General features: G+C 43.5%; 1 protein-coding gene across 5 annotated transcripts in view; it reads right to left on the reverse strand.

Moving 5' to 3' along the window:
* The window catches only part of VWA8 (von Willebrand factor A domain containing 8), a 137,245-nt gene that overhangs the window by 3,796 nt on the left and 107,722 nt on the right, over positions 1-25,727 (reverse strand). For 4 of the 5 annotated variants that reach the window (XM_058184493.1, XM_058184495.1, XM_058184494.1 and 1 more), the window contains exons 37-44: positions 25,378-25,582; positions 22,337-22,445; positions 21,155-21,311; positions 17,778-17,886; positions 11,334-11,459; positions 8,895-9,053; positions 7,688-7,786; positions 4,140-4,378 (exon numbers count right to left, since the gene is read on the reverse strand). In XM_058184493.1, the coding sequence (XP_058040476.1) occupies positions 4,140-4,378; positions 7,688-7,786; positions 8,895-9,053; positions 11,334-11,459; positions 17,778-17,886; positions 21,155-21,311; positions 22,337-22,445; positions 25,378-25,582 (1,203 nt within the window). Of the gene's footprint in view, positions 1-4,139; positions 4,379-7,687; positions 7,787-8,894; positions 9,054-11,333; positions 11,460-17,777; positions 17,887-21,154; positions 21,312-22,336; positions 22,446-22,595; positions 23,000-25,345; positions 25,583-25,727 lie in introns of those variants that run through there. The other variant, XM_058184497.1, reaches the window with a different exon arrangement.

Consider the following 25,727-nt stretch of genomic DNA (forward strand, 5'->3'; position numbering starts at 1 on the left):
CCACCACCACCCCAGGCCCTCTGGAGGCAGAAAACAACCTGTTTCCTTACTTCTGGTGGGCCCAGGAGGCCTGAAAATCAGCATGCGCGCGCCAGAGCTAAGCTCACTTGCCCACTGATATGGCTACGCGTGCCACCTGTGGCACGTGTGCCATAGGTCTGCCATCATCGGTTTAGACTATTCTTAAAAACCTCCAGTGATGGAGCACCCACAACTTCTGATGGCAAACCATTCCACTGGTTAATTGTCTTCACTGTTAGGAAGTTTCTCCTTAATTCCAGATTGTTTCTATTCCTTGCTTACTTTCCATCTGTTGTTTCTTGTCTTGCCTTCTGGTGCTTTGGAGAATAAATGACCCCCTCTTCTGTGTTGTTGTTGTTGTTGTTGTTAGTTGCGAAGTCATGTCTGACCCATCGCGACCCCATGGACAATGTTCCTCCAGGCCTTCCTGTCCTCTACCGTCCTCTGGAGCTCATGATCTGAGCCACAGTCAGCTCCTGGTCTTTTTTACTGACTATATAGAGCTTCTCCATCTTTGGCTGCAGAGCACATAGTCAATCTGATTTCTGTGTTGATCATCTGATGACGTCCATGTGTAGAGTCGTCTCTTGGGTTGTTGGAAAAGAGTGTTTGCTATGACCATCGTATTATCTTGACAGAATTCTATCAGCTTGTGCTCTGCTTCATTTTGTACTCCAAGGCCAAACTTGCCTGTTATTCCCGTTATCTAAATTTATCTATATAAATGGGCCTCTGGTGGCTCAGACTGGTAAGACAGTCTGTTATTAACAGCAGCTGCTTGCAATTACTGCAGGTTCAAGCCCCACCAGGCCCAAGGTTGACTCAGCCTTCCATCCTTTATAAGGTAGGTAAAATGAGGACCCAGATTGTTGGGGGCAATAAGTTGACTTTGTATATAATATACAAATAGGATGAAGACTATTGCTTGACATAGTGTAAGCCGCCCTGAGTCTTCGGAGAAGGGCGGGATATAAATGCGAATTTAAAAAAAAAATCTTTTGGCTTCCTACTTTAGCATTCCAATCCCCCATGATGATAAGGACATCATTTTTTTGGTGTCAATTCTATAAGGTGCTGTAGGGCTTCATAGAACCGGTCAATTTCATCCTCTTCAGCACCAGTGGTTGGGGCACAGACTTGGACTACTGTGATGTTGAATGGTTTGCCTGGGATTCGAACTGAGATCATTCTGTCATTTTGGGGATTGTATCCCACTATTGCTTTTCCTACTCTTTTATTGTCTATGAAGGTTCCTCCTTGTAGCAGCCCCTCAAATACTACAACGTTGCTATCAGGTCCCCCTTAGTCCTTCTTTTCTTTAGACTGGCCATACCCAAATCCTGCAACTGCTCTTCATATATTTTAGTCGTTTTATTTTATGTTATTTATTTTTATTAAGTTTTTACAGTTAAACAATTCTTATTTATGGCTTACACATGACTGTGACCATTTTTATATCCTCCTATTAGTATTCACCTACGTTCTATACATTTATACTAATTTTACATTCTGTTTAGAGTTCTATCCCCTTTTTTTCCTTCTATTTTTGATCCAATTGTACCATTTCTCCCATATTACGTAAAAATCCAAATCCATTGATCCTTTCAATTCAAGAGTCATTTTGTTCATTTTGGCACAGTCCAATACTTTTGTTAATTATTAAATCTTCAGAGGGTATGTTTTGACTTCTCCATTTTCTTCATTTTAATCCTCTTAGTTACTGGAAGGCTGCTATCATGTCACCTCTTATCCTTCTCTGAGGGTTCCTACTACCTACGTGAGCCTGGGTCACAATACTCTTCTCCCAGGTATACAGGTGGTAAGTACGGAACTAGGAACTAGGTATATCTGGCTTAATACCTAGTTCCTAGTTCCGTACTTACCACCTGTATACCTGGGAGAAGAGTATTGTGACCCAGGCTCACGTAGGTAGTAGGAAACTCAGTCAGCTTAAAAACAAACTTTATTAGAACAGCTGAAAATTAACTCATTCTCAGCGTAGTCCAAACTAAATCAAAGCAAATTCTTCCCAACACAATTCCTCAGTCTTAATTAGGTCTTAATTAGGCAAACTGCCAAAGGCCTTTCTTGGCAAAAGTTCAAAAGCAGAAGACTCCGATAAGAAACAAATGCAACAAGACAAAGCTATCAACGTTGTTTTCCGGCAAAGAGCCCAAATGCCGTTGCTGGTCTTTTACTGACTATATAGAGCTTCTCCATCTTTGGCTGCAGAGCACATAGTCAATCTGATTTCTGTGTTGACCATCTGATGACGTCCATGTGTAGAGTCGTCTCTTGGGTTGTTCGAAAAGAGTGTTTGCTATGACCATCGTACTCTCTTGACAGAATTCTATCAGCCTGTGCCCTGCTTTATTTTGTACTCCAAGGCCAAACTTGCCTGTTATTCTGGTTATCTTTTGGCTTCCTACTTTAGCATTCCAATCCCCCATGATGATAAGGACATCATTTTTTTGGTGTCAATTCTATAAGGTGCTGTAGGGCTTCATAGAACCGGTCAATTTCATCCTCTTCAGCACCAGTGGTTGGGGCACAGACTTAGACTACTGTGATGTTGAATGGTTTGCCTGGGATTCGAACTGAGATCATTCTGTCATTTTGGGGATTGTATCCCACTATTGCTTTTCCTACTCTTTTATTGTCTATGAAGGTTCCTCCTTGTAGCAGCCCCTCAAATACTGCAACGTTGCTATCATGTCCCCCTTAGTCCTTCTTTTCTTTAGATTTGCCATACCCAAATCCTGCAACTGCTCTTCATATATTTTAGTTGTTTTATTTTATGTTATTTATTTTTATTAAGTTTTTACAGTTAAACAATTCTTATTTATGGCTTACACATGACTGTGACCATTTTTATATCCTCCTATTAGTATTCACCTACGTTCTATACATTTATACTAATTTTACATTCTGTTTAGAGTTCTATCCCCTTTTTTTCCTTCTATTTTTGATCCAATTGTACCATTTCTCCCATATTACGTAAAAATCCAAATCCATTGATCCTTTCAATTCAAGAGTCATTTTGTTCATTTTGGCACAGTCCAATACTTTTGTTAATTATTAAATCTTCAGAGGGTATGTTTTGACTTCTCCATTTTCTTCATTTTAATCCTCTTAGTTACTGGAAGGCTGCTATCATGTCACCTCTTATCCTTCTCTTCATTAGGCCAGATATACCTAGTTCCTAGCTCCGTACTTACCACCTGTATACCTGGGAGAAGAGTATTGTGACCCAGGCTCACGTAGGTAGTAGGAAACTCAGTCAGCTTAAAAACAAACTTTATTAGAACAGCTGAAAATTAACTCATTCTCAGCGTAGTCCAAACTAAATCAAAGCAAATTCTTCCCAACACAATTCCTCAGTCTTAATTAGGTCTTAATTAGGCAAACTGCCAAAGGCCTTTCTTGGCAAAAGTTCAAAAGCAGAAGACTCCGATAAGAAACAAATGCAACAAGACAAAGCTATCAACGTTGTTTTCCGGCAAAGAGCCCAAATGCCGTTGCTGGTCTTTTAAGCCTTATGGGAGGGGCCAATCATCTCTTGGCCCTACTCCCAAGTTGTCCTCTTTGCTTGAGCTGCTCTTGCCTTCTGGCAGCTCTTCTCATGCGTGCATTAGGAACAGGCTCCTCCTGTTCCTCTGCCTCACTACTGTCAGCTTCTGGAGGCTCCAGAGTCCGCACATCACTCTCCGATGGCCCTGGCCCCACCTCTGCCTCCGATGCAGAGCCTCATCCGGGCCTTCCCCAGCCTCCAGGACTGGCCCATGTTCTTCCTCAGCCACATCGCTGTCTGACTCTGTTGCCAGCTCCGCAGGCTGCTGGCGGACCACAACAAAGAGGATCAACCCTACCCATCCTTTAAGGGGTGTGCATAAGAGCACCAGCGTGCCTACCGTTCCTGTCCTAATGTTCCCTTTGGTTGTATTCAATTTGCATGGTTATTTCATGCTTATACTTATATATATTGGTGTGTTTGACAAAATAAATAAATAAATTCTACAAAGGTATTGGCTCTCAGGAACGGGATCTGTGAAGATTTGCCTAAAATTCCCACCAACCACCTGTAGATTTCTCCCGAGCATCGGGAGTCTTCAGCTTACCTGTCGGCTTGATCCCCCAAGGACCCAATGAATATGGCGAAAGCGTTGACTTTGGGGTCGATCGTCAAGGCCTGCGCAAACCTTGCGGGAGGGATGCCGTACCGCTCCAGGTTGGCGTCGCTTAAGACGATGACGAAATATTCGTCGGCGTCGTCTTTGGTGATCTCCCGAACGGCGTGCTCGGTTCCCTCCAGGGTGTGGTCTCCGCTCATGCAGAACTGAGCGTGGGCGTGCATAACCTGGCGAGAGGTAAATGAGAATCCCCCCCCCAAAAGACAGTAAGAAATCCTGGGTTCTATAAACAAGAGGCATAGAATCAAGATCACATGAAGTTTCAGTACTGCTTTATGAAAACCCTAGGAAGGGCACAGCAGGAATGCTGCAACCGATTTTGGTCACCCTACTAACAAAAAAGATGTTCAGACTTTGGGGAAAAAGTTGAGAGAAGAGCAACTAAGAGGATCAAAGGCCTGGAGACTAAAACAGATGATGAACGGCTGCAGGATTTGGATATGGTCTAGTCTAAAGAAAAGAAGAATTAGGGGTGACATGATAGCAGTGTTCCAATATTTCAGGGACTGCCATAAAGAAGAGGGAGTCAAATTATTCTCCAAAGTACCTGAAGGCAGGACAAGAAACAATGGATGGAAACTCATCATGGAGAGAAGCAACCTGGAATTAAGGAGAAACTTAATTTCTCGAGGACAATTCAGCGAGGACAATTAACCAGTGGAACCGCTTGCCACCAGAAGTTGTGGGCGCTCCCTCACTGGATGTTTTTAAGAAGAGTCTGTTACTTGTCAAACGGTAGAGGGTCTCTTGATAAAGCAAGGGGCTGGACTAGAAGACCTCCAAGGTCCCTTCCAACTCTGTTATTCTGTTCTATTCTATTCTATTCTATTCTATTCTATTCTATTCTATTCTATTGTAGTCTATTCTATTCTATTGTATTGTAGTCTAGTCTATTCCTATTCCTATTCCTATTCCTATTCCTACTCCTATTCTATTCTATTCTATTCTATTCTATTCTATTCTATTCTATTCTATTCTATTCTATTCTATTCTATTCTATTCTATTGTAGTCTAGTCTAGTCTAGTCTATTCCTACTCCTACTCTACTCTACTCTACTCTACTCTACTCTATTCTATTCTATTCTATTCTATTGTAGTCTAGTCTAGTCTAGTCTAATCTAGTCTAATCTAGTCCTATTCCTATTCCTATTCCTATTCCTATTCCTATTCCTATTCCTATTCTTACTCCTAGTCCTACTCCTATTCTATTCTATTCTATTCTATTCTATTCTATTCTATTCTATTCTATTCTATTCTATTCTATTCTATTCTATATTCTATTCTATTCTATTCTATTCTAGTCCTATTCCTACTCCTACTCCTACTCCTACTCCTACTCCTACTCCTACTCCTACTCCTACTCTACTCTACTCTACTCTATTCTATTCTATTCTATTCTATTCTATTGTAGTCTAGTCTAGTCTAGTCTAATCTAGTCCTAGTCCTAGTCCTAGTCCTAGTCCTATTCCTATTCCTATTGCTATTCCTATTCCTATTCCTATTCCTACTCCTAGTCCTATTCCTACTCCTATTCTATTCTATTCTATTCTATTCTATTCTATTCTATTCTATTCTATTCTATTCTATTCTATTCTATTCTATATTCTATTCTATTCTATTCTAGTCCTATTCCTACTCCTACTCCTACTCCTACTCCTACTCCTACTCTACTCTACTCTACTCTACTCTACTCTACTCTACTCTACTCTACTCTACTCTACTCTACTCTACTCTACTCTACTCTGGTCTGGTCTGGTCTGGTCTGGTCTGGTCTGGTCTATTCCTATTCCTATTCCTATTCCTATTCCTATTCTTACTCCTAGTCCTACTCCTATTCTATTCTATTCTATTCTATTCTATTCTATTCTATTCTATTCTATTCTATATTCTATTCTATTCTATTCTATTCTATTCTATTCTTTCCTATTCCTATTCCTATTCTCTACTCTACTCCTACTCCTACTCCTACTCTACTCTACTCTACTCTACTCTACTCTACTCTACTCTACTCTACTCTACTCTATTCTATTCTGGTCTGGTCTGGTCTGGTCTGGTCTGGTCTGGTCTGGTCTATTCCTATTCCTATTCCTATTCCTATTCCTATTCCTACTCCTATTCCTACTCCTACTTCTATTCTGTTCTATTTCTATTTCTATTTCTATACCATTGTAGGATCCCCGGGGTCGTGTAATCAAAATTGAGCCCGCTTGGCGACTGATTCGTGTCCCTGGGTCACATGATCCCCCTCTGCAGCCTTCCGACAAGCAAAGCCAATGTGGGAAGCCGGATTCACCCAACATCCGGGTGTTACTAACTTAACAACTGCATGGATTCGCTGAACAACTGTGGCAACAGAAGGTCGTAAAGTGGAGCAATACTCACTTAACACATTTCTCACTTAGCAATGTATATTTTGGGCTCAATCGCGGTCGGTTAAGACAAGGACTACCTGTCCCCAGCAGAGATAAAATTCTCCCCTCTTTAGAGATCGTTACCCGAACAGAGTGACGATCTGCTCAGGGTATTAAGGCTTTAATATTTATTTATGCTCTTGAAGGCACTTAATCCAAGTATTAAGGTGACATTATCTGCTCAAGGCTGCTCTCCAGGGAATTAGGTCAAGGTAAGAAGCGGAGAAGGAAAGCTTGAGGGGCTATTTTGGTCTCCGTGGAAAAAAAGAAAAACCGGTCGGTTAATCGACTTCGCAGGTAAGAGCAACACAATCTTCTCCCCAAGGGGCTTTTCTTGAAAAAGGCAACGGGACTTTTTTCCTCTCCTTTGAAAACATTTCGCTACTCAACCAAGAAGCTTCTTCAGTACTACTTCAGCTCCTTGGATGGGAAGCAAAATGTTTTCAAAGGAAAAATCAAGAGTTGTCTTTTGAAAAAACAGAACAGAACAGAACAGAACAGAACAGAACAAAAGAATAGAATAGAAGAATAGAACAGAATGCAGAATAGAATGGAATGGAATGTAGAATGGAATGGAATGAAGTAGAAAAGGAGAGAGAACAGAACAGAACAACAGAGTTGGAAGGGACATCGGAGGTCTTCTAGTCCAGCCCCCTGCTTAGGCAGGAAACCCTATACAATTTCAGACAAATAGTTGTTCAATCTCTTCTTAAAAACCTCCAGTGTTGGAGGTAGCAACTTCTGGTGGCAAGCTGTTCCACTGATTAATTGTCCTCATTGTTAGGAAGTTTCTCCTTAACTCCAGGTCACTTCTCTCCTTGATTTCCATCCCTTGCTTCTTGTCCTGCCTTCGGGTGCTTTGGAAAGTAGGTTGACCCCTTCCTCTGTATGGCAACCTCTCTCTTGCAAGATATTGGAAGACTGCTCTCATGTCACCCCTAGTCCTTCTTTTCATTAAACCAGACACACCCAGTTCCAGCCACCGTTCTTCTCTGTCGTGGAATAGGAACAGTTGGAAATCCGTTGCGCTAAACTGAAAACATGTCATGGAATTGAAAACGTTACCTTTAGGATCTCTAGCCTTTGCTTATTGTCCTTTGGCACTTTGTCGTTGGGGACCAGGGCAATGTTGAAGCCGTCTCCCGAGTGGCCGAGGATGTTGTACTGCATGGAAGAAAGATGTGAGCAAAAAGAGATGGAAGCCACAACCTTCAAGCCAAGAAATCCGTTGTCATAATGAAAAGATCCAAAATTACACTTTTGCAGCCTGGTTTTTGCTCTCTACCCGCCACCAACTGTTGATTCTTGTGATGGAAAATTTCTTTGCTAACATGCCAAATTACCTACGGGTAAATCCTCGACTTACAACTGTTCCATTTAGTGATCAAGATTACGACGGGACTGGAAAAAAAAAGTGACTTAAAACCGTTTTTCACCTTTACGACCGTAGCTGCATTCCCCCCTGGCCACGTGATCAAAATTCAGAGGCTTAGCAATTGACTTATACTTATGACGGTTGCAGAGTCCCTGTGTGTGTGTGTTCGTCACGTCATCCCCCTTTTGCGACCTTCTGAACAAGTGAAGTCAACGGGGAAGCCAGATTCACTTAATGACCGGGTTGCTTATTGAACGACTGCGGTGATTCGCTTAACAAATGCGGCAAGAAAAGTCGCACAGTGGGACCACGCTCGGTGAACCACGGCCCCGCTTAGCCACGGAAATTTAGATTCAATGGCGGTCGTAAGTCAAGGACTACCTGTATTCAAATTTAAAACTTAAAACACTAGTCTGCTCGTCATAAAAGGTAAAGGTTCCCCTCGCACATACGTGCTAGTTGTTCCCGACTCTAGGGGGCGGTGCTCATCTCCGTTTCAAAGCCGAAGAGCCAGCGCTGTCCGAAGACGTCCCCGTGGTCATGTGGCCGGCATGACTCAACGCCAAAGGCGCACGGAACGCTCTTCCCTTCCCACCAAAGGTGGTCCCTATTTTTTCTACTTGCATTTTTTACGTGCTTTCAAACTGCTAGTTTGGCAGAAGCTGGGACAAGGAACGGGAGCTCACCCCGTTACGCTGCGCTAGGGATTCGAACCGCTGAACTGCCGATATTTCAATTGACAAGCTCAGCGTCTTAGCCACTGAGCCACTGCATCCCCCTGCTCGTCAAATATCTAATCAATTTTGAGGCTTTGTGAGACCCATATTATGCATAAGTTGTGAGAGCAACTTATGCACCCACGACTGGTGTCAAATCTGGTTCCCTCTCGAGAGTCACCTTAAATTTCTGCTCGTAATTCTCAAAGGCTTCCATGACCATGCATACGGCTTCCATGGATCGCTCCAGCCGTCGGTCGACGCCGTTGAAGCGGTACATGCTGCCGGAGACATCAACCACCAGGGAGAGCCGCTTGCACTTCTGCTGTGGGCTTCCGAGCTTTATGGAGGAACAGAGGAAATAGATGACAAATGAAAAAACAAAACTACATGTCCATCGGTGCCAAGGTCCACGAGTCCAGAAGCGACATCTATGAACCAATAGGATTGGAGCGGTGTTTCTCCACTCAGGACGTGCAGGACTTCAACTCCCAGAATTCCCCAGCCAAGACTCGCAACAGCTATGGAACCATCTGATTGTTATGACTCCAGCCCCCAGCCCTGGCCCCATGCCCGGAGAGGATTCCAGGAGTGAAAGGACAAGCCCGATAAACCTCACTCATACAGCGTGTGTTCCTTTGGCTCAGCCTTCAGAGCAGGAAGCCAGCCAGGTGGTGGAATCACTTGGCCCTACTCCCTCTGACCCCTCCCTTTCCCAGACGCTGACAGCAGATCCAACTGAAGACCATTCAGGGGTGGGTGGACCCTCGCTTCCGGAGATCCGAGAGGCGACGCCAGCAGAAGGAAGGGTGGGGCAGGCCTGGATAAATGCTGAGTCATGGAGCCACACCCCACAGCCTATATAAAGGACCTGCTTTTGGCATTCCAACCTTGAGTCAAACAAAATTTTATCTAGTTTGCTGATATCGGACCCTATCGCTGAAGTCACAACTTGGACTCCTGCCTGCCCTGATAAACCTCAAAGGAACTTGGCAAGCTGCAGAGGCTTCGTTGCCAAGTTTGTTACGGACTTCCTTGACTCGTTCGTCGGAGTGGGGGTGGGACACGACACTGATATAGCCATGATGGCGAACCTGTGGCATGTGTGCCAGAGGTGGTATGCAGCACCCTTTCTGTGGGCATGCGAGCCGTCGCCCTAGTTCAGCTGCGCCATGCATGTGTGTGCGCCTCCAGCCAGCTAGTTCATCTTCGGGTCTCTGCAGTGCATGCGTGGGGGGCGGGACACTACAGGAGGGGCGTTCACACATGCACAGGGGGCAGGATGTATACGAGGGCACACGGGGAGCTGCATGCATGGGACACATGCGGGGGGGGGTTCATGCAGATGCCTGGAGAGTATGCAGGGGGCCATGCACGGACCACACACGCAAGCATGAGGGGACCCAGGGTGCACGCGCAGGGGGGCGGGGCACATGCCCGGGGCCCTCGCACACCTTGCATTTTGGGAGATTGGGCACGCGCGTGTGCATTCGCACACGCACACATGTGCTTTGGGCACTTAGTCTGGAAAAGGTTAGCCATCACTGTGATATAGAATGGCGTTTCCCAATTTATGATGTGCGGACTTCAACTCCCAGAATTCCCCAGCCAGCATGGATTAAAGTTGAAGTCCACATGTCTTAAAAGTAGCCAAAGCGGCATTAAAAAACCCAAACCCATCACATAGATCAGGGGTCTCCAATCTTGGTCTCTTTAAGACAGTGGTTCTCAACCTTTATAGTGCTGCGACCCCTTTAATACAATTCCCCACGATGTGGCAACCCCAACCATAAAATTATTTTCGTTCTGAATTTATGGCGCCTGAAGCCGTCTTGGCTAGCGATCTGAACTGCTTGCGATTGCCTTGAGGACGGAGGCATTAAAGCGGAGACTCCTCCCCTATTAAGTTTATCGCGCCTGAAGCCAGATTAGGTTAGCGATTGGGAGTGATTGCAGCTGGCTTGAGAGGGAGACATCAGAGCAAAGATTTCTCTCTTTTTTAATTCATCGTGCCTGAAGCTGAATTCGGCTAGCGATTTGAAGAGCTTGCAGCTGGCTTGTGGAGTCAACCATTGCAGCGCGATTCTTTGACTCGCAAGTATACTTCCCATATTTCCGGTGGTCTTAGGCGACCCCTGGCAAATCGTCATTTGACCCCCAACGGGGTCCTGACCCACAGGTTGAGAACCGCTGCTTTAAGACTTGTGGACTTCAACTCCCAGAGTTCCTCAGCCAGCAAAGCTCCACAAGTCTTAAAGGGACCAAGGTTGGAGACCCCTGACATAGATCACCAACCCTGATTACCAGGGACAGAAATGAAACCCATGTTGTGTTACCCATGTCGCTAAGAAACCGTGAAAACAAAGTATGACAGGCACCATGATTTGAGCCATAATATATCAGTTAATCATCTTGGCCTCCTGGAGCTCAGCTGGGGGAAATTTCCAGAAGCTATTCATGATTGTGGCTGGAGAGACCATCAGAATTTGCAACACAAGCAGCGTGCATGGGTTACGTGTGAACCCAGGCGAGACTTGACTGGTGACTTTCTTCACTGAAATTACACACAAAAACTAGAAAAATAATTGGCCGACAAGCTCATTTATAATATTTAACTTACTTGCGGGTCAAGTTCTCCACGTCGCTTGTAGATCGATTTTTCCCCGGTTAGACTATCGATGATCTTGGCATCGTCCAGTTCTCCAACTGCTTGATGTCTTAACCACTGCCTTTCCTTCCCTTTGGCCTGCGGAGGAATAAAATATCAAGACCACCTTTAAGCCTACATTCAATTTTTTTTAACGGTGTATAATTTTCACTGAACGGGCGAAAGGAATTTCTCTCCCAATTTGGCACAAGTTCTCGAAACTAACACATGAATGGACAGGCCTGTCTATCAAAGGAAGAACAATATTTGTCCACCTTGATGAAATACATTTTTTTTTTCAGTCTCCCAAGATCTTGCCTGGGAACGGGACCGTGAAATGCTAGAATTTAATCAAAGACTTATTTTTGACAACCGGTGTAATTCCAGCACCCCGACGAACGGGGTTTACCGAATCAATAAATCCCATTTGAACAAGCAAAACCCTAAGCTAAGCAAATTCACTAGGAGTGACGTACAGTATATGGAACGGGGTAGGTGGGGGGATGGAACAATCCATGTAACGTGCAGAGGTTTTGAGCCTTCAAATCCCCTGTGGCTGGTGGCTGAAAGACAGACGAAGGGAAGCCAATAATTATAGGAGGTAAAGGCATTTCAGGTTCACCCAAAGTACACTGAATTGCCCTCCGTTAGGATAATGGAGAAAAAGAAATGAGATTTACTATTTGGTCTTTCAAACTATATATGTGTGTGTGTGTATCTCTAGCTATATCTACCCTGTTTCCCTAAAAATAAGACATCCCCTGATAATAAGCCCAATCGGGCTTTTGAGCACATATGTTAAAATAAGCCTCCCCCCCTCCGAAAATATTTAACCACAGAGCTGGAAATCAGGTAAGATGGCAAGAGGAGCCCCATCTTGCTCCATGCGCCCCAAAATAATAAGACCTCCCTGAAAATAAGGCCAAGCACTTATTTCGGGGTTCAAAAAGTATCTCTCTCTCTCGTCTCCTTCCTCACTTCGGATCAATGAGCTGGCCTTCAGCCAGTGGATTCACGGCTCCTATCAGTCCTGGCAGAGAAATCGCAGTTGCCTGCCAAAGTTCAAACAAATGACTCGCGTAGCAAGACTTTCAGCTCTTTTTGAAACGGATCAGCTAAATTTTGCTTCCCGTGGAGTGAGAGCAGTCCCAAAGCTCCTTATATATCCTGTGGGGCAGGAGCCCCACCCTTCCTTTTGATGACGCCGCCTCTCTAATCTTCTGAAGCACAGGTCAAGCCAAGCTTAATTATTATTATTATCAGCTGGGTCTGAAGGCATAGCCTGGGGAAGGGAGGAATCAGGGGATGACGGCCTCATTACGTCCTCCGACTGGTCTGGTTCTGGCTCCTGGAGCTGAACCTTACTGGCCCTTCCTCCTCACTTTCGGAGTCACTTTCGGGCATGGGGCCAGGTTGGGGGGCTGGAGTCACAACACTATCTATCTATCATCTATCTATCTCCCTACATTTGCAGCAAGCATTGGTGAAAACCAAAACTAAAGGAATACCCTCCCTGGGAAGTACACTTCTTTCCATGTGCTACTAAGGTGATGGATGAAATTCTGTTCACAAGAAACCCAAAAAGCCAGTAAGCTTCTGCTTCAGGGGTATCTACAGAAGGTTTTGCACGTTAAAAAGGATGCAGTCCCCATTTTGAGTTTTTTTAATCCTCTCCCGTGGGCTTCTCCTTCTATTTACTTGCGGGAGTATGTTGGTTAGTCGCTAAGTCATGTCCGACACTTCCTCAGCCCCATGGACCACAGCAGGTAAGGTCCTCCTGTGCTCAACTATCTCTTGGAGTTTGCACAAATCTATGTTCATTGTGTTGATGACATCATCTAACTGTCTCATCCTCTGCTGTCCCCTCCTGCTTTGGCCTTCAATCTTTCTCAACTTCAGGGTCTTCTCCAAGGAGTCCTGTCTTCTCGTTTGGTGGCTGGTGGAGGGCAGGTCTCTTGTCCTCCATTGTCTCCCGGAGTTTGCCCATTGCGTTGATGACCCTATCTAACCATCTCATCCTCTTCCTTCCCCTTCTCCTTTGGTCTTCCATCTTTCTCAACTTCAGGGTCTTCTCCAAGGAGTCCTCTCTTCTCGTTTGGTGGTTAGTGGAGGACAGGTCTCTTGTCCTACATTGTCTCCTGGAGTTTGCCCATTGCGTTGATGACCCTATCTAACCAGGCCTCAGCTTTGCATCTCACGACAGGGATGGAACCACACACCCACACCCATCCACAAACAGACACACACACGCACAGGTCACAATGAGTGCATCGGAAAGCCAGCAGGGCATGCCTTCCCCGTTTCGTTCTTCTCTTTGGTTTCTCTTTGAAGACCTAAAGTTGAAACCTGGGAACTTCTGCAAGACGCAGCAACGCAGCAGATACAACGCGGTCTCAGCCGCGGTTGGATAGGAAAGAGGTAGGGATCCCGAGCTCTCCTTCCCCCATCCCAGACATCAAATAAACAATGGTTTAGGTCAAAAGCTAGCCTCTTCATTGTCTTTGCGTTATGGGGCAGCAGGGGATGGTCTGGTCGCACACTTCCTAGGAAGACAATGCAACCTCAGGAAGCCACTTTCCCCTTGAACTCTAAACAACCTTTTGTTCGTCGAGAGGAAGGACGGATGTACGTCCTCTGCTGATAATGCTGCGAAGGCTTGTGATGGACTCACAACGGACGAGGTCCGGATGTAGCAGACTTAGCCTGGCAATGGTCAAGTTTGTTTGTTTGTTTATTTATTTATTTATTTATTATTCGTATTTCTATACCGCCCTTCTCTGAAGACTCAGGGTGGTTTACAGACAAGTTAAAAAGACATATACAAAAATTAAAACACGATATTTATCTAGTTTAATAAAAAGAAGGACTAGGGGAGACATGATAGCTGTGTTCCAATATCTCGGGGGCTGCCCCAAAGAAGAGGGAGTCAAGCTATTCTCCAAAGCACCTGAGGGTAGAACAAGAAGCAATGGGTAGAAACTGATCAAGGAGAGAAGCAACTTAGAACTAAGGAGAAATTTCCTGACAGTTAGAACAATTAATCAGTGGAACGACTTGCCTGCAGAAGTTGTGAATGCTCCAACACTGGAAATTTTTAAGAAAATGTTGGATAACCATCTGACTGAGATGGTGTAGGATTTCCTGCCTGGGCAGGGGGTTGGACTAGAAGGCCTCCAAGGTCCCTTCCAACTCTGTTGTTATATTATGTTATATTATATATTTCAATTTAAAAATCTGATTCCATAGGCCGAAATCTTAAAATAACAAGTAGACTATAAAAACCAAAACCATCACTGAAACCACCCATTAAAATTGCCCTTAGGCCAGCCCTGCTCGGTGAAACAAGAAGGTCTTGAGCTCGCGCTTAAAGGTCCGGAGGTCGGGGAGTAGGCGTAGTCCCAAAGGTAATTCATTCCACAGGGTAGGTGCCCCCACAGAGAAGGCTCTTCCCCTGCGGGCCGCCAGCCGACATTGTTTGGCTGACGGCACCCTGAGGAGGCCCTCTCTGTGAGAGCGCACGGGTCGGTGGGAGGCTATTGGAGGCAGAAGGCGGTCCCGTAAGTAACCCGGTCCCACTTCAAGTTTAATGAAGTGTCTGGATTAAGGGCCGTCTAGTTTAAGGGAGAGAAGCAGTGGTGCGATTCAGCCAGTTCGCACCACTTCGGGAGAACTGGTTGTTAACCTTCTGAGCAGTTTGGCGAACTGGTTGTTGGAAGAAATCATTAGGGCAGAGAACCGGTTGTTAAATTATTTGAATCCCACCACTGGAGAGAAGGGTTAAGGGGTGACACGACAGCAGTCTTCCAGTATTTGCAGGGCTGCAACCAAGAAGAGGGGAGGATGTCCACTGTGCAGGTGACAGGAAGGAATTTGAATATTAAGGACTCCCGAGTGTTTTGCTCGGAGAGCAGGTAATACATTCCTGAAATCGAGAAGAGAAGTCAGAGAAGAGACCACCGATCCTTGTAGTGGTGGGTGAAGAACATGATGAACAGTTGCAGGAACTGGGCCTGGCTAGTTTTAGTGGGGAAAAAGGACCAGGGAGACATGACAGCGGTCTTCCAATATTTGAGGGCTGCCACAAAGGAGAGGGAGTCAAACTATTCTCCAAAACACCTGAGGGTATAACAAGAAGCAGTGGGTGGAAACTAATCAAGGAGAGAAGCAACTTAGAACTAAGGAGAAATTTCCTGACAGTTAGAACAATTAATAAGTGGAACGACTTGCCTGCAGAAGTTGTGAATGCTCCAACACTGGAAATTTTTAAGAAAATGTTGGATAACCATCTGTCTGAAATGGTGTAGGGTTTCCTGCCTGGGCAGGGGGTTGGACTAGAAGGCCTCCAAGGTCCCTTCCAACTCTGTTGTTATATTATATTATATTATATTATATTTATTATTATATTATATTATATTATATTATATTATATTATATTAAATTATATTATATTATATTATATTATATTATATTATATTATATTATATTATATTATATTATATTATATTATATTATATTATATTATATTGTATTATATTATATTATATATTTCAATTTAAAAATCTGATTCCATAGGCCGAAATCTTAAAATAACAAGTAGACTATAAAAACCAAAACCATCACTGAAACCACCCATTAAAATTGCCCTTAGGCCAGCCCTGCTCGGTGAAACAAGAAGGTGTTGAGCTCGCGCTTAAAGGTCCGGAGGTCGGGGAGTAGGCGTAGTCCCAAAGGTAATTCATTCCACAGGGTAGGTGCCCCCACAGAGAAGGCTCTTCCCCTGGGGGCCGCCAGCCGACATTGTTTGGCTGACGGCACCCTGAGCAGGCCCTCTCTGTGAGAGCGCACGGGTCGGTGGGAGGCTATTGGAGGCAGAAGGCGGTCCCGTAAGTAACCTGGTCCCACTTCAAGTTTAATGAAGTGTCCGGATTAAGGGCCGTCTAGTTTAAGGGAGAGAAGCAGTGGTGCGATTCAGCCAGTTCGCACCACTTCGGGAGAACTGGTTGTTAACCTTCTGAGCAGTTTGGCGAACTGGTTGTTGGAAGAAATCATTAGGGCAGAGAACCAGTTGTTAAATTATTTGAATCCCACCACTGGAGAGAAGGGTTAAGGGGTGACACGACAGCAGTCTTCCAATATTTGCAGGGCTGCAACCAAGAAGAGGGGAGGATGTCCACTGTGCAGGTGACAGGAAGGAATTTGAATATTAAGGACTCCCGAGTGTTTTGCTCGGAGAGCAGGTAATACATTCCTGAAATCGAGAAGAGAAGTCAGAGAAGAGAACACCGATCCTTGTAGTGGTGGGTGAGGAACATGATGAACAGTTGCAGGAACTGGGCCTGGCTAGTTTTAGTGGGGAAAAAAGGACCAGGGGAGACATGACAGCGGTCTTCCAATATTTGAGGGGCTGCCACAGAGAAGTGGGGTGGGTGGGTCAGCCTATTCTCCAAAACACCTGAAGGCAGAACAAGAAACAATGGATGGAAACCGATCAAGGAGAGAAGCAACCTGGAATTAAGGAGAAACTTCCTGACAGTGAGGACAATTAAATCGATGGAACAGCTTGCCACCAGAAGTTGTGGGTGCTCCAACGCTGGAGGTTTTTAAGAAGAGATTGGACACCCATTTGTCTGGAAAAGTATAGGGTCTCCTGCTTGAGCAGGGGGTTGGACTAGAAGACCTCCAAGGTCCCTTCCAACTCTGTTCCAACACTTAAGTTTCTAAGTGTCTCATTGTACAACTTTTCTTGCCTCCTCCTCCCTTCTAGCACTGATGATGTCCCCTAGTTGGGTAATAAAAAGAACCAAGCACAAAGACCACCAAGGACCCCTGAGCTGCAAATATTCTTCTCGATTAGCAGACAACTTACTCGGAGTCTGGCGCTGCTCACAACAGCTTTAAGACCAATATTAATGAGGTTTATTTATCTATTTTGTCAGCTGTTCTCCACCACATATTGTGTGATAGTGCATATAATAACATTTAGTTAGGCGACAATCACTGGAAAATTTCAAGCAGAACCTCCCAAGGAGATTATCGATTAAGCACTCCGACAGATCTTGGCAGCGTTCTGGTTTTAGTAAAAGGATTTCTCTTTAGAATAGAATAGAATAGAATAGAATAGAATAGAATAGAATAGAATAGAATAGAATAGAATAGAATAGAATTCTTTATTGGCCAAGTGTGATTGGACACACAAGGAATTTGTCTTTGGTGCATACGGTCTCAGTGTACATAAAAGAAAAGATACCTTCATCAAGAATCATAAGGTACAACACTTAATGATAGTCTTAGGGTACAAATAAGCAATCATGAAGATAAAATGATTTCTTAAAGCGCAGTTAAGGTAGGTTGCCTATGCAAAGGCTGGAGGAGAGGAGAAGAGGAAAAAAAATAGGAATCCATTCCCAAAATTATTACCTGTAAGTTGTCCAGAATAATCCGGAGGGACTGCACCTGTCTTCGAACAGCTCCAGAAAACCTTTCGTATGTCGACGCATCGTATTCACTCATCTCGATCTCTTTTAATCTGAAGCAAAACAATGCAGCACCGAATCAAAACTGGTTCTTTTATATAGAGCTATCTAAAGCTAGGCAACTTCTTTAATGCTGGACAACGCAATATTAAGTTAGAATACTCAACCATTTGTTGAGTGACAAAGGCACTGAAAAAGTAACTTGTGACTTGGGCCTCTGGTGGCTCAGCAGACTAAGCCTGTCTGTTATTAACACAGCTGCCTGCAATTACTGCAGGTTCAAGTCCCACCAGGCCCAAGGTTGACTCAGCCTTCCATCCTTTATAAGGTAGGTAAAATGAGGACCCAGATTGTTGGGGGCAATAAAAAGTTGACTTTGTATATAATATACAAATGGATGAAGATTATTGCTTAACACTGTGTAAGCCGCCCTGAGTCTTCGGAGAAGGGCGGGATATAAATTCAAATAAAAAAATAATAATTCTTTATTACATTTTCATCTATAGGTATATTTCCGCTTTTCCAGTTTTGTGCATACATAATTCTTGCTGCTGTTATTACATGTAATATTAAATATGTAATTCTTTTACTGTATTTCCCTGGTAAGTTTACCTAGTAAGAACAATTCTGGTTTTAAATCTATTTGTTGTGCTATCATTTCTTCTAAGTACCTTTTTATCTTTAACCAATATTTTTTTTGCCATTGGACAAGTCCACCATTGTATTAGCATTTTTGACTGCAGCTGCACACAGCTGGCTCACATTTAAGGGAACATCCAATTAGGTTAAAACAAAGTCTAACAAAGATGTGGAGATTCTGGAAAGAGTGCAGAGAAGAGCAACAAAGAGGATTAGGGGACTGGAGGCTAAAACATGAAGAACGGTTGCTGGAACTGGGTTTGGTTAGTCTAAAGAAAAGAAGGGCTAGGGGTGACATGATAGCAGTCTTCCAATATCTCAGGGGCTGCCCCAAAGAAGAGGGGGTCAAACTATTTTCCAAAACACCTGAGGGTAGGACAAGAAGCAATGATTAAGGGCTAAAACGTATGAAGAACTAGAGTATATCTAGTTTAATGAAAAGAAAAACTAGGGGAGACATGATAGCAGTCTTCCAATATCTCAGGGCTGCCCCAAAGAAGAGGAAGTCAAGCTGTTCTCCAAAGCACCTAAAGGCAGGACAAGAAGCAATGGGTGGGAGGAGAGAAGCAACCTAGAATAAGGAGAAATTTCCTGAGAGTTAAAACAATTAACCAGTGGAACAACTTGCCTCCAGAAGTTGTGAATGCTCCAACACTGGAAGTTTTTAAGGAGAGGTTGGATAACGTTTGTCTGAAGTGGTGTAGGGTTTCCTGCCTGAGGAGGGGTTGGACTAGAAGACCTCCAAGGTCCCTTCCAACTCTGTTATTCTATTCTATTCTATTCTATTCTATTCTATTCTATTCTATTCTATTCTATTCTATTCTATTCTATTCTATTCTATTCTATTCTATTCTATTCTATTCTGTAGGTAAATAAATTAAAAAAGTAAGTAAATAAACAGGAGAATTGAGAAGGCGGAAACCCAAATCCTGCAACCGTTCTTCATCTCTTTTAGTCTCCAGGATAAGTGGGTTTCCTCCTTGTTATTCTTTGCAGGAAACAGGATCTGAGGGGGGAAGGAATACCCCCCTCCCCATAGCAACTTGTCCTGGGCCTCTGTCCTCACAACTGGAACTCATTCTTCCTCTGTTATCGCAGTAATCGAATTAGGGAGCCCTCCCAGTAAGGGCCAGGTATCCCCTTACAGGGAGCTTTAGGCGGCCAGACTAGTTTATTGTGACTCACAGCCTTTGTCCTTAATGTCTTGCATGTGGCCGCATTCCGCTGCTTGCGCATCGATCGGGTTGCATTAGGAATGCAACTGAGTCTGACTTCCAAAGAAAAGGGAACCACTTTGGTCCAGTGGTTAAGGCACCGGGATAGAAAGCAGGAGACCGGGAGTTCAAGTCCCACCTTAGCTAGGAAACCAGCGGGGGGGAGGGGGGGAATCTTGGGCCGGTCGCTGACTCTCAGCCCAACCCACCTCACAGGGTGGTTGTTGTGGGGAAAAGAGGAGGAGGAAGGTGTGTTCGGGGATGTTGGCCGCTTTGGGTTGTTTGTAAAAACAACGTAGGTGGGAGACAGATGATAGATACAGACAGACAGACAGATATGATAGATAGATACATGGAGTTATTGGCCTTGAGTTATTTGTAAAAACAAGAAAGATGGGAGACAGAATGATGATAGATAGGTGGACAGACAGACAGACCATCAGACAGACCGACAGATAGAGACATATAATAATAATAATATCAGAGTTGGAAGGGACCTTGGAGGTCTTCTAGTCCAACCCCCTGCCCAGGCAGGAAACCCTACACCATTTCAGACAAATGGCTATCCAACGTTTTTTTAAAAATTTCCAGTGTTGGAGCATCCACAACTTCTGCAGGCAAGTTGTTCTACATTAATTGTTCTAACTGTCAGGAAATTTCTCCTTAGTTCTAGGTTGCTTCTCTCCTTGATTAGTTTCCATCCATCCATATGATGGATAGATACATAGTTATTGGCCTTGAATTATTTGTAAAAACAATAAAGGTGCCATATAGATAGATGATAAATGGTAGATAGATAGACAGACAGATGGGAGATGATAGTCAGTCAGTCAGACAGACAGACAGACAGATAGATGCTAGAGAGATAGAGAGAAGAGATGGAAGACAGATAGATGAGAGATGACAAATGGAAATATAGATGATAGATAGATGATAGATAGATAGATAGATAGATAGATAGATAGATATAGATAGATAGATAGATAGATAGATAGATAGATAGATAGATAGATAGATGGTAGGTAGATAGATAGGTGATAGATATTACATAGATGACAGAAGGTAGATATGATATAGTTAGATAGATGATGGATGGATGGATGGATGGATGGATAGTAGGGAGATAGATAGGGAGATAGAGAGAAGAGATGACAGATGGATATAGATGATAGATAGATAGATAGATGGATAGATAGATAGATAGATAGATAGATAGATAGATAGATAGATAGAAGAGAGATGGAATATAGATGACAGATAGATAGATGATAGATAGATACTGTAGACAGACAGACAGACAAATGGATAGACAGAAATAAGGAAGAAAGAAAGGAGGGATGGAGGGAGAGAACAAAGGAAGGAAGGAAGGAAGGAAGGGAAGGAGGGAAGCCCCTGGAGCATGTAATAGCCTCCGCACTAATTGAAGGGGACGCAAGCATATGCTAAATACAGAATCACGGCTGCTCACCTCTGCTTAAAAGCCTTTTCGCCCATCTCTCTGGCGGCTTTCTTCACCTCTTCAGGTACGGCATCTTTCTCAGCTTGAGATATCTGGTACACCTGGTGACCGGCATCCAGTCTATAGGGACCCCCTTTGCCCCCCAGGCCTGCAGTGTCTCTCCCACCTGGAAAAGAATTCCAAAGAACATTTTTGACCAGGAGCGGATAGCCATTTGATGATTTGATTTGATGATTTGATCATTTGCATACTATGCAGGGCTGCAACTTCTGAATGAACACTAGGTGGCAGCAAAGGGTGAGATTTTTATGCATCTCTTGATTGCCATCTGGTGGCTGTGCGGATTAAGGTCTGGAAACTTTAATGCTTTTATAACAAGGGAATTGATTTTCAAGAGACTTGGCTATATTGAATTATTATAGATAATCTTCGACTTACAACAATTCATTTAATGACCATGTGAAGTTAGCAACAGCCCTGAAAAAAAGTGACATGACCGTTTTTCATACTTATAACCGTTGCAGTATTCCCAGGGTCACGCGATCCAAATTCAGATGATTGGCAACTGACTTTTATTTATGATGGTCGCAGTGTCCCGGGGTCACGCGATCCCCTTTTGTGACCTTCTGACAGGCACAGTCCATGGGGAAACCAGATTCACTTAAGAACTCTGGAGAGAAAGACCGTAAAAAGGGGCAAAGCTCACTTAACAAACGTCTCCCTTAGCAACAGAAATGTTGGCCTCAATTGTGGCTGTAAGTCGAGGACTGCCTGTACCAACAGAAGATAATATTTTGTAGCTCAGGGCTGAAATGAGGGGTCCTTGGTGCTCTCTGGCGGTTTCCTTGTAGACGTTTCATTACCCAGCTAGGTAACATCATCAGTGAAGCACCGATGATATTTCCTACTTGGGTAAACCCCACTCCCTTCTAGCACTGATGAAGTTATCTAATTTGGTATTGAAACGTCTGCAAGAAAACCACCAGAGAGCACCAAGGACCTCACAGTCCTCCTCCTCCTCCTCTCTGCAAACCCCACTCCCTTCTAGCACTGATGAAGTTACCTAGTTTGGTCATGAAACGTCTGCAAGGAAGCCACCAGAGAGTATCAAGGACCCCATACCCAACTGTCTTTTACACCCAAAAAATTAAGGTGAAACTACGTGCACAGGAGCGAAAGATGATTTGGTACCTGTCCCACCAGCCCAGGTGTTTCCTCCGACATGAGGGGCGTTGTCTGGGTCGATCTTCCCATGTTTAGGGGAGCTGACGTCCAAACCGCTCTCCCTCTGGATAGTTATCTGTTGAGGGAATAGAATATAAATAGGTATAAAAATAAGATAAAATAAATAAATAAATAAATAATAAAATAGAATTTTAGAATAGAATTTTATTGGCCAAGTGTGATTGGACACACAAGGAATTTGTCTTGGTGCATATGCTCTCAGTGTACATAAAAGAAAAGATACGTTCATCAAGGTACAACATTTACAATACAATTGATGGTCAATATATCAATATAAATCATAAGGATTGCCAGCAACAAGTTATAGTCATACAGTCATAAGTGGAAAGAGGGTAGGAGTTGAAACAGTTTATGTCCAGGATGCGAGGGATCTGCAAATATTTTCACGGCCCTCTTCTTGATTCGTGCAGCATACAGGTCCTCAATGGAAGGCAGGTTGGTAGCTATTGTTTTTTTCTGCAGTTCTAATTATCCTCTGAAGTCTGTGTTTTTCTTGTTGGGTTGCAGAACCGAACCAGACAGTTATAGAGGTGCAAATACAAGACGTGAAGAACAAGACGTGATGAATACAAGACGTGAAGAACACGAGGATTGAGAAGGGGAATCCATCTTGCCACATTAATAATAATAATAATAATAATAATAATAATAATAATAATAATAATAATAATAATAATAATAATAATAATAATAATAATAATAATAATAATTTAATTTGTATACCGCCCTTCTCCCGAAGGACTCAGGGCGGTTCACAGCCAAGTAAAATTAAACAATAAGTAAATACAATACAATAAAAGCAATGATAAAAAACTTATTAAATTTGGCCCATTATTAAAATAAAACCATAAAACCCCAATTAAAATACAAATAATAAAACTAATTTTATGCCAGTCCAGCACGGAAGAATAGATACGTCTTCAGCTTTTAAGAGACAGACATGGAACAATCTTGACAGAGTATATTATTCCTTGGCCTAAAAGAACTTACTGGTCCAATGCATGGATAAGCAGGTTCCTCCGAAAATAATCCCTCTCTCTCAGCCCAACCATCTTACCTCACAGGGTTGTTGTTGAATGTAGAAGAAGAAAAGAAGATGGCGGACAAAAAGCCAGCTTTCCATCGAGTCTGCCCTTTGAATGGTTTTGTTTGTTTCTCTTCTCTTTTTCAACTTATTGGTTTATTATTTCTAACTATTCAATTTTATTTGCAGGTAGTCCTCGATTTATGGCCACAATGGAGCCTAAAATACATGTTGCTAAGTTTCTATGAAACTATTTTTTGACCAGCAGATGGTGCTAATGTTTCTCGATTACCAAAAAACAAAAACCATGGAACAGACCAACTACGAAATACGAGAGGCGACCAGAAATTTTGGGTTGTTTTTTCCCCTCACAACCTAGGAGTCTCTAATACAGTAAGTATTATTATGACTTACAATTGAGACTGAAACTTCCGTTGCTAACCAAGAGAGCTGTTAAGAGAGTTTCCCCCCAGTTTACAAACTTCCTTGTTTTGGTTGTTAAGCGAATCACTGCAATTGTAAAGTTAGTAACATGGTCGTTAAGGAAATCTGGTCTCTCCGTGGATTTTGCTTGTTCGAAGGTCACAAAAGGCCGATCATGTGACCCCGGGATTCTTGCGACCGTCATAAATATGAGCCACCCGTCAAGCAGCAGAATTTTGATCACGTGACAATAGGAATGCTGCAACCGTCGTAAATCTGAAAAAAAAATGGTCACAAATGACTTTTTTCAGTGTCTTCAAATGGTCACTGAAGGAATGGTTGAAAGTCAAGGACCAGCTGTCCAGGGAGTCCTCGACTTAACAACAGTTCATTTAGTGACCGTTCGAAGCTACAACGGCACTGAAAACAGTGACTTACGACCGTTTCTCAGAGTTATGACCTTTGCACCATTGCCATGATCACATGATTTATCATTCAGATGCTTGACTCATATTTATGACGGTTGTATTGTCCTGGGGTCACGTGATCCCCTATTGCGACCTTCCAACAAGCAAAGTCCATGGGGGAAACCAACCGTGTTACTAATTTAAGAACTAATAATAATAATATCAGAGTTGGAAGGGACCTTGGAGGCCTTCTAGTCCAACCCCCTTCCAGGCAGGAAACCCTACACCATCTCAGTCAGATGGTTATCCAACATTTTCTTAAAAATTTCCAGTGTTGGAGCATTCACAACTTCTGAAGGCAAGTTGTTCCACTGATTAATTGTTCCAACTGTCAGGAAATTTCTCCTTAGTTCTAAGTTGCTTCTCTCCTTGATTAGTTTCCACCCATCGCTTCTTATCCTGCCCTCAGGTGTTTTGGAGAATAGTTTGACTCCCTCTTCTTTGTGGCAACCCCTGAGATATTGGAACACTGCTATATGTCTCCCCTAGTCCTTCTTTTTGTTAAACTAGACATACCCAGTTCCTGCAACCGTTCTTCATATGTTTTAGCCTCCAGTCCCCTAATCATCTTTGTTGCTCTTCTCTGCACTCTTTCTAGAGTCTCAGCATCTTTTTTACATCGTGGCGACCAAAACTGGATGCAGGATTCCAAGTGTGGCCTTACCAAGGCCTTATAAAGTGGTATTAATACTTCACGTGATCTTGATTCTATCCCTCTGTTTATGCAGCCCAGAACTGTGCTGGCTTTTTTGGCAGCTGCTGGCTCATATCTAAATGGTTGTCCACTAGGACTCCAAGATCCCTCTCACAGTTACTACTATTGAGCAAGGTAGTAACTGCAGTGATTCAGTTAACGAACGAGGCACGAAAAGCCGCAAAAACGGGTCGAAACCCACTTAACAAATGTCTTCACTTAGGAACATATAATTTTGGCTTCAATGGCGGTCAGAAGGCAAGGACTTCCTGCAATCACTTAGAGAGAAAAATCGAGCGAAGCATAATTTAGTGTGAAAAAGAAGCGGTCGTAAAATCCAGGATTACCTGTATTCAAAATCCTCCCTTCTGCCTCTCACCTGTACAGGTCTGCCATCTTCTTGGCCAATCATGGTCCTCCATTCTTGCAGGGATTTTTCCAGACTTTCTAGACTGGTTTCCCACAGCCTGACGTTACCCCCCATGTCCACCGTTGCCACACCGTTTTTCCCCAGGGAAGCCAACAACGCATCCGTGTCGGAAATCATGGCTAGCCAGGATGTGTACGGAGAGAGATTGGTGGTTCTGAAAAACCAAAAGAAATTCTTCTATAAACCTTCTGGGTTGTTGGGTTTTATATTGATATATTGACCATCAATTGTGTTGTAAATGTCGTACCTTGATGAACGTATCTTTTCTTTTATGTACACTGAGAGCATATGCACCAAAG

The sequence above is a fragment of the Ahaetulla prasina genome, chromosome 5 (genome assembly GCF_028640845.1).
Source record: "Ahaetulla prasina isolate Xishuangbanna chromosome 5, ASM2864084v1, whole genome shotgun sequence".
NCBI classification, from domain to species: Eukaryota; Metazoa; Chordata; class Lepidosauria; order Squamata; family Colubridae; genus Ahaetulla; species Ahaetulla prasina.